General features: G+C 42.5%; 1 protein-coding gene across 6 annotated transcripts in view; it reads left to right on the top strand.

The window, feature by feature from the left end:
* Positions 1–8,369, top strand: part of WDFY3 (WD repeat and FYVE domain containing 3) — a 190,932-nt gene extending 182,563 nt beyond the window's left edge. For all 6 annotated transcript variants that reach the window (XM_084286230.1, XM_084286228.1, XM_084286227.1 and 3 more), the window contains 5 exons: positions 127–223; positions 1,266–1,595; positions 2,659–2,770; positions 2,997–3,194; positions 4,026–8,369. In XM_084286230.1, the coding sequence (XP_084142356.1) occupies positions 127–223; positions 1,266–1,595; positions 2,659–2,770; positions 2,997–3,194; positions 4,026–4,146 (858 nt within the window). In that variant the 3' untranslated portion in view covers positions 4,147–8,369. The remainder of the gene's footprint in view (positions 1–126; positions 224–1,265; positions 1,596–2,658; positions 2,771–2,996; positions 3,195–4,025) is intronic.
* Positions 8,370–13,958: the final 5,589 nt, after the last annotated feature.

Here is a 13,958-nt window from a genome sequence, read left to right as displayed (position 1 = left end):
GTGATGTGACCTGCCTGTTGTGCTACCAGTGTTTGATTCTCATAATTCCTCTTAACTCTAGAAGTAGCTAGGAAGAACTCTTAAGAGTTCAGTATGTGTCAGTTGCCTTATCCTCTGTCCCTCCAGTTCTGGCGGATGGAGTTTTTGCAAGTACCAGAAACACCAGCTCCAGAGCCTGCGGAGGTGCTGGAAATGCAAGAGGATTGTCAGGAAGCACAAATAGGTACGTCTCCTACCCACAGTTTCGTATTTCCTTCTTAACTGATCACTTCTATATGTAGGTAAAATCCTATTTAGTGCAGAACAGATGATAGATGTTCTTCTCTCAGTGGAGAATATAAGTCCTTTAGGCATAACAGACAATCGGAGTTTTCATTCACCACCTTTCTTATGGTAGTTTCATATTGTAATGAGTAAGGAAAATTATGGCCATCACGCCCTTTATTTTATTATGGGGGAGGGGGGGGTAAGGTCCTTTCTTGGATTATTTCTCTGTCAGCGAACCCAGTGGATGTATGTTGCCATCGTCTCAAAGCTATACATTTCTTTATCTTGAAATAAAACGATAGCACAACAGCAGAGTTAAGAACAACACAATGTTCTGTCAGTAGATCAGACAAATAATGCTGGCTTCTGTGAGCTTAAGAACTTGATCTGTGCTTTATGGACATTGGTTTAACTCATCTTTCTCTTTTCGTCTTCATGTTGAGGATATGATCTGGATGTGGATCCTATGATACTCATTAGTAATTGTTATATAAATAAAGCTCAGATGTTCAGTGTCACTGGGAATATCAGCATCTGGGACAGTTGCATTTTTACAAGCAAAGCTTGTTGTTAATATGTCTGCATGATGATTTTCAGTCAACCCAAGTCTCTCTATTGATGTTTACTTGTGTAAAGTTTCCTTAGTAGCAGGAGGACCTTTTTTCCTAACTTAAGTAGTTTTGAAAGTTTTGCTCGTTGTTTCTTTCATAGCGTACCGCAGAAGAACTATTGTAGTAACTACCTACAGCTAAGGAATGCTGTATTCTGACAGACCAGTGCAAAAAAATGATGAACAGCATAGGGGTTCCTGCTGGTATTTACAGTGGTGGGAGACTGATCTCTTGCAAAGGCTATGAGATTTCAGCATGTGGTTTCCCTCTGGTCGTGCTGTAGTGGCACCTGTTGGGTTGTCTGTAGTGGAGCAGCAGAACAGGATAAAAGCTCACTTTATAAGCAGTCCTGCTAACAACATCGTCTCTACTGTTGCATGAATCCAGGGCAGGAAGCCCACGAAGAGGACAGCAGCGACTCCGACGCAGATGATCCGTGCATCGACCAGGATATGAAAGCTCAAGAGAGCCAGAGTCAACCAGGCAGCACCAGCCACAGACCTAGGTCATCATCAAATAGAGTGGCAGCAGCATGGTCAGCAGACAGTGGCTCTGACGACTCCAGGCGTTGGTCAGACCAGCTCAGCTTGGATGAGAAAGATGGCTTTATCTTTGTGAATTATTCTGAGGGACAAGGAAAAATGCATCCCCATGCTCAGGTTAACCACCCGCACCCCAGCTATGCTGAAGCACGGCACTATAGCAAGCTTAAACCAGGTAAAACAAATCGGGCATGCTTCCTTGGTCAGAAAAATATGCTGTCAGCATTGACCTAAAAGGCAGTGTCTCTGCAGCTTTGAGCAGTGTTGGCTGATGAATTACAAAAGGATCAATGAAGAGAAAAGTTTATTTACTGAGGCTGCATTTTGTTTGATTTTTTTTTCCCCTGCAAAACTTCGGTGGATTTGCCCTAGCTGGCAGCTAAGCTGCTCACTCACTCACCTGCAGCAGGATGTGTGGACAGAATAGTAAGAGCAAAAGCAAAGAAATTCATGGGTCAAGCTATGGATAGTATAATAAGTAAAGTAAAGAGGAAGAAAAAACAGAACAAGTGGTACAAAGGCACTTGCCACCTCCCACAAGAAGACTGATGCCTGACCAGTCCCAGAGCAAATGGCTGCTTTACTAAAAAGTGCCCTCCGCTCAGTTCTATGGCTGAGCATGGTGTTACCTGACATGCAGTATCCCTTTGGTCCATTGGGGTCAGCTGCTGAGTGTTTGTTCCTTCCCAGCTTCTTGCATACCCCCAGACTATTGGTGGGAGTACACTATATGGTGGGAGGAGGAAGAATGGGGAAAAAAGAGAAAACCTTAGCACTGTGCAAGTACTGCTCAGCAGTAACCAAAACACTGGTGTTTCTTCAATGCTATTTTAGTCACATAACCAAAGCACAGCACGATATGGGCTGTTATGAAAAAAAATGAACCACAGGCAGAAATATTAATCTGGGCTATTGCAGGTAAAACACTCTCAGTCCTGTCAGGCTTTGTGTCTGGGTTTCACTGTATATGTCACCTTCTTTGCAACTACCAGCTGGACCTGGGGAAATGTGAAGCTGTTGGCTTTATGTTGTGTTCTCTACTTTTGTGCATGCATCAAGAAGCAGCTGTTTTCCCTGAGTGAAACTTGAGTCTCAGAGAGTTGTCAGTCTCTGGAGAGAGAAAGATTATTCCTTTCTCCAGAGTCACATGTCTGGTTATGTTGGGGAGGAAGGGGGTAACAAAAACAAGAATAAGCAAATTTGCTTTTTTTCACCTTCTACTTCCTGCTCACTTCTAGGATACAGATGGGAGCGTCAGCTAGTGTTTAGAAGCAAACTAACTATGCACACAGCATTTGATCGCAAAGACAATGCACATCCAGCGGAAATCACCGCACTTGGCATCTCTAAGTGAGTATCTCTCAAAAGATTACCTGACGCTTTTTTTGGCATTGTTGGGAGATGTAGTATGAAGCAGACAGCATTCTTGGCATAATGCTGTTCTATGGTTCTTTAGGTTAGAGCAGTAGTTGATATCTTGGTCATAAAATGTCATTTAATATTCTGACATCTAAAATCAACTGTTTATGTCTGTGAGCTCTAGTTGTTAAGGGAATGCTTTTCTTTTTTCTTGCAGGGATCACAGCAGAATTCTTATTGGTGATGGTCGCGGCAGAGTGTTCAGCTGGTCTGTGAGCGATCAGCCAGGCCGATCTGCAGCTGATCACTGGGTGAAGGATGAGGGGGGAGACAGCTGTTCCGGCTGCGCTGTCCGGTTTTCACTCACTGAGAGGCGTCACCACTGCAGGAACTGTGGACAGCTCTTCTGCCAAAAGTAAGTCAGCCACAAGTCTCTTGCAGACTCTTTTCCATATAGAATTTTAGACTGGTTAAAGTTATTGCATACCACCAAATTCTGCTAACAGACTGACATTTTCCACTCCCTTACCAAAACAGAACTGATGAATAAAAACCATCAGTGCTTTGAAATTTCCAGGCAGGAGATGGTAAAGGCAGATAAGCCCCTTTATAAAAAAAAAAAAAACAACAGTTAAGATTTCAGCTGACAATAAGTGTCAACTGAGAATGAAATCTGGTGCCAGTTTTGAAAGTTCCCTGTCGCCCATCTAGGGAGACAAAGTCTTGAACTCTAGGCATAGTATCTTAGCAAAGGAAAAAAAAAAAAAAACAAACAAAAAGCTTTTTCGGCAAATAGCTCATCTTGTCAGTCTAGAAGCAACACAGTCAAAATGCAAACAGTGCACAGGACTGTAAGGATGCTGATTTCAGTAACATGCAGCCTCAGACAGCAAAGCATGTAACACAGGATATACATGAGCTCCCCCTAGCCAGGAGCAAAGGTGGGAGTCTCTTTTCTTGTCCAGGGGGTTGGAGACAGTACTTTCATCTATGCAGCCGCACTTAGAGTCGAAAATAGTAGGGATGATTCTTTGGAAGCTACCTCACGTGCAGAGTCATATTATTGATGCTGTGGTGACCGTACAAGTTAAATCCTTATTCTGCCAGGCTGCGTTCTATTTCTACATCAGAATTTGTTTGAATGGTGTTCTGGTATTTGAAGTCATGATAATTTTTTTTTCAACTGGGAAAAAACATGGTCTGTCTGGGAGAGGACCAGAGATCACAGCAGTGTTTTCCTCTACAGGTGCAGTCGGTTTCAGTCTGAAATCAAGCGTCTGAAGATTTCATCACCAGTCAGAGTCTGCCAGAACTGTTTCTACAACTTGCAGCACGAGCGGGGTTTGGAGGAGGGCCCCAGGAATTGATAGGGTATTGGCAAACGAAGAGCCCATCCAGCCCCAAAGTCACTACAAGAGCTCATGAGAGTACTGTGCTGTGATCAGAAGGGATTAGAATATTGTCTGTTTACACTTAAGATTATACTGCTTTTTAAGCACTGAAAGTATAAGGGATCACTGAATTGATTTGTGTTGATGGAAGGTGAATGATGAGGTTAACGGCATATTTAAGTGAGAGCAAGGCCCAGTAAGACATAGTTGATAACTTCAAATATAATAGAATTGTCAACCTCTAACTCTGTTGACATGGTATAAAGAAAATCCTCACTTACCCTAAACATCAGTTCTTGTCTTGTTTTTGTAGAGCTAGTTACCTTTACCGGGGCGAGAGGGGAGGGGAAGGCTTTTTAGAAGATAGTTGTAAATCTGCCTTCTTCGCAAGCAACTGTGTAGTTAGATACACAGTTATATTATATGTAAATAGATATAATGGCCTTTTTATCTAAATATGAACTTAACTGCCTGTTACACGGGATTTCAGATTAACCGCTATACTTTGTGTGGCATCTTTATCTCATCTATCAACTTAAATATGAATGTTTAAATAACAACAACAAAAAAAGAAAACTCAAAGGCATTATGTGTATTTCAGTTAAAAATCCAGTCTGTGCATGTTTGTTCTTTCTGTTGCCCACAATATCTTTATTTAAAAAAAAAAAAAAGGCTATTCATGGGATTACATGTTGTTTTTTTTCAAAAGAAAAAAAAAATTTTGAAAATAGTACTTGGAATATTTTATTCTAGCTGTAAGATAACCAGGAACTAAAATTGTACACTTCGGTTGCATTTTATACCAAATTGTTTACCACTTCGTGTTGTTCATATTTAACAAGGCCTCTTTTATACATATGTCAGAGCTAAAGTTTTGTTAATGACTTAATGTTCATTAGCAGCTGATTCATGCAGTGCAAGAACCAGCTTTTACCTTATTTAAATGAATAGCAATTGGCTTGCATACAGGTACAGAATTAATTTCTTGTGCATATAATTTAACCTCCTGTCCCGTAGCTTATTTGCAAAAAAATGTTTGGAACAACATAGTTGTTGCTCTGAAACAGGTTAGTGCTGGTCCTGGCAGAAATGCTTCTCAGAGCTATCTTCACATGTCAGCAAATAGCATGAACTCGAGGACAGCAGTAGATTTCCATTACCATTTTTAAAGTTTTAATATGAATTAAATTGCAGGTTTTGTTTGTTTGTTTGTTTTTTACTACTCTCACTTGTTTTGCACTACATGTGGGATAAAGTAGAGACACGGACATCCACTGAGATTGGAACACATGCATCAGATAGGCCCATGGACTACTCTCCAAAGGAGGTCTTGACAGTGTTTTTTTTGTTTGTTTGTTTGTTTGTTTTGTTTCTTTAATGTATATGTATGTATTTTGTAAATGAGTGATAAACTGATATAGATCTAGGTACGTTGGCAGTGGGTTCTTCTAAATAACAGTAAGGATATGACCCAAGCCAACAGAAGACAAGTGGCTCCGCTAGAATGTCATTGAGTGTCTTTGCTCCAGATGGTGAGATTGTTCTTCGCTGGAGTGAATTGGGTGGACTCTGGTCCCTGGACTGCAGGTGGTTAATGCTATTGTTGGAATTGCAGCATGGAAAATATGGGATCCTCTGTGGTAGCATGAGCAACTTCCAGAGGGTTGCCAATGCCAAGGGGGCACACTGTCTTCTCTTGACTGGGGCTTCTAGGGGAGAATAATTTGTTAGTCCTGACCACTTACTCTTTAACCTGGTATCACATGTTTATGCACTGAAGGTTAAATATGTATTTTGATACAAGTTTGTTTATTATGTACGTGCTGGTCTGTAAAATGAGATAAATTACTGTTTTGGTATGTATACTAGGTCCCTAAATGAACAGAAAGACTACTCAGCAGTGTGCAAGGGCTCTAGAGTAAAAACAGGTTTGATTAAATGAGCTGACCCAAATAGATCCTTCTGGATCCGGACTGTGATGATGATGAAGTAGCTACATTGCATGGCTCCCTTGGCAGATTTATTGTTAAAACCAGAGGGGGGAAGTCCTCAAATGTGTGTGGAGTGTTTGAATGTCTGTATCCAGATGTTCTCTCTAACATTGCCTTGACCCTTCACAAAATGATGCAAAACCAGCATAGTTCAGAAGATAGGCTGGTAGCCTACACTTTTTCTGTTGGAAGAAAAGGCTATTTTAACAACTACTAAATGCCTTTGAGTACTCAGAGATTCCCTCTCCCTGCCTCCAGTTTTCAAATCAAAACCAAATTTAAGGAAGAATTAATTTCCACAGACTAGAGCTTTTACAGCCACATTATTAAACCCTAATAAAAACAGGGCTACTGTGACAGTAACTCTGATATACTCTAAACATGGAAAGAAAAATCTGACAGATAGTATTAGTGCAGGCTCATGAAGATCATGGGCTGTGGGTGGTGATATGGTTGATGATGTTTGACCACATAGGCATGTTGTATGGTTGTTGTTCTGGGTGTTTTACTTTTGTCAGCGTGCTAAAATCAAGGTTGTTATGCCTTGCAAAGTCTGTAACATAGAGTTTAGTCCAAATTTGCATTTTGCAAACTGATAACCACGGCTTTCTGACTTAATTCTTTGGTTGAGCTGTTCCAAATACACATTCTCACAAGTAAGAGGTGTGGAAGGGAAAAAAAAAAAAAAAAACACAAAACAAAACACCTGCTGGTATTCCCTCTGGCAACTGGTGCTGTGGGCAACCGCTTTGTTCACTTGGGAGTGGTTTTTCTTTTCAAGGTTCTACTGCAAATACTTTGTTTTCCATGTAAAAATTTGTTGCGCAAAAATATACTCATGTACACTAACATCAGTAGACTGTAATCTCTGCAAGTACCTCACACATCTTCACCTGCCTTGTTCTTTGTAGGATATTTACTCATGTACTCTTAACATTCATATGTAGTGTGCAACTGTAATGTCACGCTTATGAGAGGAGTTGGCTGCCTCCAGCCTACAGTCATCAATTCAATAGCAAAACACTTTAGATAAGTTATTTTGCACTTTCTTATGTATAAAATTGGTAGATACTTATATTTGCTCTGTATCATTTAAAGACTTCTTTTGTTTCAGTAAATGAACTGTGTATAAAATATTTATGCAGTTACAACTGTTTTTAGAAAGTATTTTTAATTTCAGCAAGTTTGGTTACTTGTTGCATGACTATTAACAGAGCTGACTTTTTGTGTCAGTACAATGTATATTTTTTTTGTCCTGTTATTAACTTGTAAGCCCTAGTTAAATGACCATTTATTTGTACAGCATCAGGAGTAAATTGAAGATAACTGGCTAAGACTGGAGTGTGGAATTTTGTACTATATTGTAGAATCCAATATCTGTTTTTTGGTGGTTATGTAAAAGGCCTGACGATTTACTATCTAGTGTGCAATCTGTGATATCTGAATGTTCATTGTATATTTGTCTCCAATGCAAAAAGGTAGAGTAACACAATTACAATACATGATTAAATGCAATAGTTCAGGTACTTAAGTATTTTTTTTCATTTCAAATAAATAACTGCTATTTACCACCAAAAAGCTGTTTTGCATTTGTTGGAAAGAAGCAACATTTGCAGCTGAATAAACATTTTTAAAATGGGAGTGGTAATTGATGAGTACCATGTTTCTTTATCCTCAGAAAGAGTAAATTGCTACCATTTGATACAGTTTTGTTTTCTGAACACCAGTACATTCATCCACAGTGATGCAGTGTTGATATTGTGAATCTCTGTATAATTGGTTTTGGTTTATGAGTGTCATTTTAGTTTGTGAAGCCAGCAGAATTTGACAGTGTTTATAAGAGTAGGCCGTACTGATCCAGGGAAGGCAGACAGTAAAGAATGATTAAAGTCAAACTCCATGATGACGTGGCAAGAGGAGGAAGTGTTAAAAACTTAAATCATCTTCCTCACGGAGAGGACAACTGCTAAAGCAGAACTTGACCTTATCTGGTGAGATACAGATTAAGATCCCCAAATATATATGTTTACTAATTCTTCAACCATTTTTAAACTATTTTCTGACTTGGTAATGCTAAAGAAGGTGGGTTTTCACTGTGGTAGTTACTTACATAGCAATGCTGGCTGCTAACATTTTTTCTCTACTTAAAAACCAGGCTTTGATGAAGTTGGACCTACCGTGTTCCTTGGCTGATTAACACTAGAACTCATGCTGCATTCTTGGTATTTATCAGTAAGTGTATTATTTGGCTGTAAAAGTCATTTCTACTGATGATTCTAACTGTCTGTGCTTACTGCATTAAATGTGAACTCATTTCATGAAGGCTTGGTTGTGTGTGTGTGTGGGGGGGGGTGTTCAGAGTGTATTTAAGTGTGCTCTTGGGTACTGGTTCTTTTGGGGTCACTGCCCTCTCCATGGAGGGTGAGATGCCCTCCTACCCTTAGTTCCAGGATGGTCTGTGTGGCAGAACCTCTCGCTGTATGATATTTAAACCTTTTTTTCTCACTGGCAAAAATGAGTTAGCTCTCTTCATAGATTGGTTAAAACTTGTGCTTAATTTCATTTTGACTGACGCAAAGAACTTGTGGTTAGTTGCATAAAAAAATTTTAGAGCTTTTCTTCTGTCTTCAAGACGTATGTTCCTATGAACTCAATCTAGTCTCTTATGGGTTCTTTTGGGGATAGTCTCTGTTTTGTTTGTTGCTGGTGGAGATGAATTCTTTTGAAAGCTTTTACTGATGGCTGTGTGATAACTTGGTGAAACCCTGCTCATAAGATGAGGCTTTGGGTGCTGAAAGTCTTCATCTTGAACCTGGCTGGCTTGAGTGTCTGGCGGAGTAAGCAGTGGTAGGAGTGAGAGATAACACTGGAGCACAGCCACACAGCTGTCTAATTTGTAGTCTTCTCTGTGTGAATATTGTTATTTGAACTGGCTACATAATCTGATTTCAAAGTAAATTAAATAAGAAGAAAGGCTTGAGAAAGGTTCAGTGCATTATAATAGATACTTTTTTCTAGCTGTGGGAAAGAAGTGTTGTGTGAAATCTGTTGTAAACTTCTTTTTTGACCTTAAATTGAAACTGATAAGATGGACCGGACTGAAAAGTTGGTGAAAAAATCAAGCTCCTCTGATCAAAATTCAGTAGCTACTTCTGCAGTTTGCCTAAAAAAGGGCCCTCGTAACCGTAACTTCAGTGGTAGGGCTGAGCAACATGCAAGGATAAATGAAGGTGAGCTAACACCTGCTTTGGAAGGTCCTTATTAGTGTAAGGAAATGCAGCAGGCCTTCCTCTGTGACCAGGGGGATTAGCATTCCTTTGCACTTGCCTGCAGTCAGCTGGAAGGGGTTAGTCTGAGCCGTGCCCATTCAATTAATAACTGAATTTCTATTTCCCTTGGCACTTCAGCTCATTGTGGTGGACAAGCTGCTAGCGTATGCTGAACAGCCAGCTGGTAGGGGACTGAACCAGGCGGTGTCCTTCCATTGGGATGCGGATTTGCATTACTGCTGGGATTGAGGCATGATGAGTTGCAGTCCTGCTGATGCTGGGCAGCCCATAAAATCCTCATGAGGACAACCACTAGTCTGATCATCCATCAGCAGATGCCTTTAAGGCTACTTGCGTAGGACATAAACCCAAAGGGAGTTCAAATGCAGTCTCTTGGTCTTCCTAGAAGTTGTGTCAAGCCAGAAGTGGAGTTTGGCTGTTTATTTACAGTGAGCACTTTGTCTTTCACAGAACCTACAAGAAAATACACATTACTATGTGCTTGTGGGATCTTTTTTTCCTTTTAGCGAAAAAAAGGCCGGGGGAATGCGGGTGGTCACTTGTGTTTGCTGGGGAGTGCACTGGGCATTATTTCTGGAGGGTTAGGGTCCCAGCCCTGTCTTTGCCTGTGCTGGGTGGCCTCAGAGGGCGTGTGGCTTGGGCAAGAGCAGCTCTGATGCTCACACCCACCAACCCACAGACCTTGGGAAGACTTCACCGTACGGCTTGCCACGCTCCCTAGCTTCTGGTGGGGACCTCCAGTGGCTTTCATGGAAAGCAAGCACGTAGCTATGTGTAACAGGCTTTTTTTTTTTTTTTCTTCAAGAAAAAAGAAAGTGAAAAACGTTTTTCAAAGGGAATCAAGATTTGCAATGGACAACATCCACTGTCCTAATAGTTGAAAACTTTGCATTTCTCTGATAAAGAGTCAAAGTCCTGTTGAGGCATAGTCTGAAGAGAGGGAAAGCATGTGCAGGTTGTGTTTAATTTCTTCCCTATCTCAGTTTAGACAGTGATGGTGCTCCCCACCTTGCTGAAGGGTCCCTCTTCTCAGTTTTCAGGTCAGCCTCCTGCTGCCAGGGCTGCACTATCTCCTGCTGGTCCCAGGCTGTGTGTAACGCCACCAAAGGTGGAGTGGGAAAGCAGGGCTTTGAACTACCGGGCTCCTGTTGCATGAAGCTCACAGGAAGTTCAGTCTGCAAATGCTGTGGGCTTTGAATGTATTGTTTTTTTTCTCCTGACTGCAGTGAAATTCATCTCAGGTTGCTCTGGTCAGCTTACGGTAAAGAGCAGAGAAAGGTCTGCAAGTGGTAAAAGCAAACTGAGTTTGAGCATGAGCCAGAACACTGGCCAGGTAGCTGTTAGTTCAGCCCGCTTTCTGTCTTCCAGGGCCACCCGGTCCTGTCAAAAAATGGCTGTAGTCATGTGTTGGTGACCAGGGAGAGGAAGTGAAGGATGCTGATATTGACTGCTACTGTGCACGGAGAAGGGTTTGGCAAAGCCAGCCCCCGTCTGGTTTCAAAGCGAGTGGGAATCATAGAATATCCCAAGTTGTGTTACATATGGAGTGGTAAGTCGTGTTGAGAAAATGGTTGATATTAATAAAAAAGGGGGAGATTTGGGAATGTGGCCACGGGGGTTGGAAAGCCCTGTGGTTAATGATAACATCAAACTCTTAACAATGAGGCCATCAGGAATGTGAAGAGTTTAGAGGGAACAAAGAAGGGTGATTCAGGAGACTCCATGCCGTCTGGGGTTGCTTGTTCTCCAGCCATTAAGGCATGGAAGTTTCTGGGTGTTTGCTGTTGCTGTTTTATGCAAAGTTGTTTGACCAATGAAAAGTTGTTTTGAAAAGAACTGCTGTGGAGAGAAGGGTATAAGAGAGGAGCCTGTCCTCTAGACAAAAAAAAAAAAAAAAAAAAGGCAACGCGATGTAATGAAGCTATGTCGTCAATGGGGAGGCAGAAAGAAGGAATGAAAAGGAACAGGCTAGCGGAACGGAGACCAGGACGGGAACAGGCACATTGATCACCTCATGAAGATCGGTTCGGCCAAACTCGGCAAACTGCTCAGAGAAGCTCGTACTGAAAGTTGCTGGAAATGGGCGCAGCGGAGCTGGGAAGAAGCTCAAGCTGAGAGAAGTGGAGCCATGCACACAACTGCCCCTCGCTGGTAAGCAGCTGCGCATTATGGGGAATCATACGTCCTTAGAAACAAAGACTGTCCTGGTAACCTTACAGTTTATTCTCCTTATTAACAATCAGACAGCTTATGATCCTGAAATATGGGACCAAAATAATGTCAAGGTGTGGGACTCTGCAACTAAAACCGACAAGGTTGCAGTGGGATTCCTTGGCACCTGGCGAGCAGTCTCTGAGGCCTTAAAGAGCCGTGTGAGGCCACAATCACAAACGTGTGGTTTGCCAGACAGTGAGGGAGCTGTGGGCTCCTTTACTGATCTGACTGCTACACCATCGCCCCCCCCACCGCTACTGCCATCGCAGGCCTTTGCTGTTACACCCCCTGGTGACCTGGACGTGCCTTTTGACCCAGGCCTCGATGGCCTTGAAAAGGAGATGGATATGCTTTTCTTCGATCTGGGAAGAACGGGATACGTAAGGCCTGAAGGCTGAGTTGCTTGACAACTTAAAGCAAGACATACTGCTCAAAAGGAATGGAAAATGGAGACTGTTAAGTCATGGAACTTAAAGGATTGTTTGTTACCTTTCCTGGTTGTACATATGTATAGGCATACTCAGGTTTAGTATGTAAAACAATGTTCTGTATATTTAGAATGTTTGATGTTTGTGTGTGCGTGTTGGTGGAGCGTAGACTCCCCGCACACTCAGCACTGTTTACTTGCCTTCTATACCTTTTATAAGTATAAATATTACAAAATTCAGATTGAGTTGAGACTTCATTTATAACAGTTGGAAGGGACCCATAAGGATCATCAAGTCTAACTCCTGGCACCGCACAGGTCTATCCAAAAAGCTTTAGTCTGGGATTCAGCAATGTAAGTTCACAATGGGATGGAGAAGATGGCTTAAGTTGGATTTTTCATTGTATCAGGCAGGTTTCAGTATAACCAAATACTGCTCTTAGGCTGCAGAAAGAAATGGATGCTACTCTTTTCAGAAAATGTTGTGTTATTAATTATTGCCCTTACAGCTAGAGTAGTATTAAAAGTGATTGTGACTGTATAGTGCAGAGAGGTGACAAGTAGCTGTTTTGGCAAGAGGGGTACTGTCTGGGTGAGAAGGATAGCTGCTGGGACAGGAATAGATGTGGCAAGTTGTCTTGGAGCCGAGTGATTCTCTTAGAGCCTCATCTTTCCTTCCTGGGGGGGGTTGGGGGGGAGAGGGAAGGCACTGAAACCTATTTTGCTTAAATCAGTTCTCTTCTGGGATGCAAGGGCAGAAGGGTGGAAGGAGCCTTATCCATCCAAGCAGCACATCCATGTGGGGAGCAGTGATGTGGTTCCTGCTGTGTTTGGGGGCTTGAGGGGTACTGGGAGTTGGGGGTAGGGGGGCGGGCTGAGAGAGACTGGCTTGTGGCATGGGTCGAGCAGACCTACAAGGCAACATCCTGTGCGGCACAGGGGGCAGCTCTGGGGCTGTGGTGTACAAAAGCCCTGCTAAGGATGCAATAGCAAAGCCACAGCCTTCTGTGAACTCTCCACTGTAAACCTGGGTCCGTGAGAATAGTGTCTTGCAAGATTGAGGGCAGCTCAAATGCTGGTGTTGGAGCCATAAAATCCTCAACAGGCATCCAGCATCCAGTTCTCCAGCATAAGATCACAGTTGGTGAGAGACATGACAGCTCGCTGCAATCATGCCTGCCTTGGGCTCCATTGCAGCTCTGTGGGGCAGAGGGACCTCCCAGGGGCAGGGATTCAGTTCAAGGGAGAGCTGCAGAGAGGTTAAAGTGCTGCATGACAGGTAACATCTTCTGGGGGAGCATAGGTTACGAATGCAAATATTGATGTATGTCTGTGCTTGCACACAGAGCAAGGCTCTTGCCCAACAGCAGTGAGGAAACCCATGTGTCATCAGCCACGACCCCTTGTGCAGGTGGGCTATGGAGAGTACGTTGATGCAGGCTGCCCTCTGCTCCTGTGAAAAGCTTCCAGCCCTTCCCAGCGGCCCAGCTTCTCTGAATGTGCCATGCCAGAGCAAGCACTGCTTTTTTGCTCTCCCACTACTATCTTGGTGAGGTTGGGCAGGGAACTGCCATGGTGCTGCTGGAACACAGCCACCTCCTTCCTCTCCAGATGGTGTAAATTAACCAGCAGGTCACAGGGACACTCATTATGGGACAAATGCTCTGATTACAGACTAACCTGGCAGCCATTTCGCAACTACTTCAAAAGGGCAGGTATGAGGAAGGGGCAAAACTGTCCACCAGGTTTCTCAACACCCTGTCTCTAAAATTTACTTGAAGCAGTGATTACAAGACCCTTACTACTGTTATATATGGAGTGGTAATTCGTGTCGAGAAAATGGTTGATATTAATAAAAAAAGGGGG

This window comes from Netta rufina, assembly GCF_964035555.1.
Source record: "Netta rufina genome assembly, chromosome: 4".
NCBI classification, from domain to species: Eukaryota; Metazoa; Chordata; class Aves; order Anseriformes; family Anatidae; genus Netta; species Netta rufina.
The sequence above is the reverse complement of the archived record's forward strand: the minus strand, read 5'-3'. Positions and strand labels throughout refer to the sequence as shown.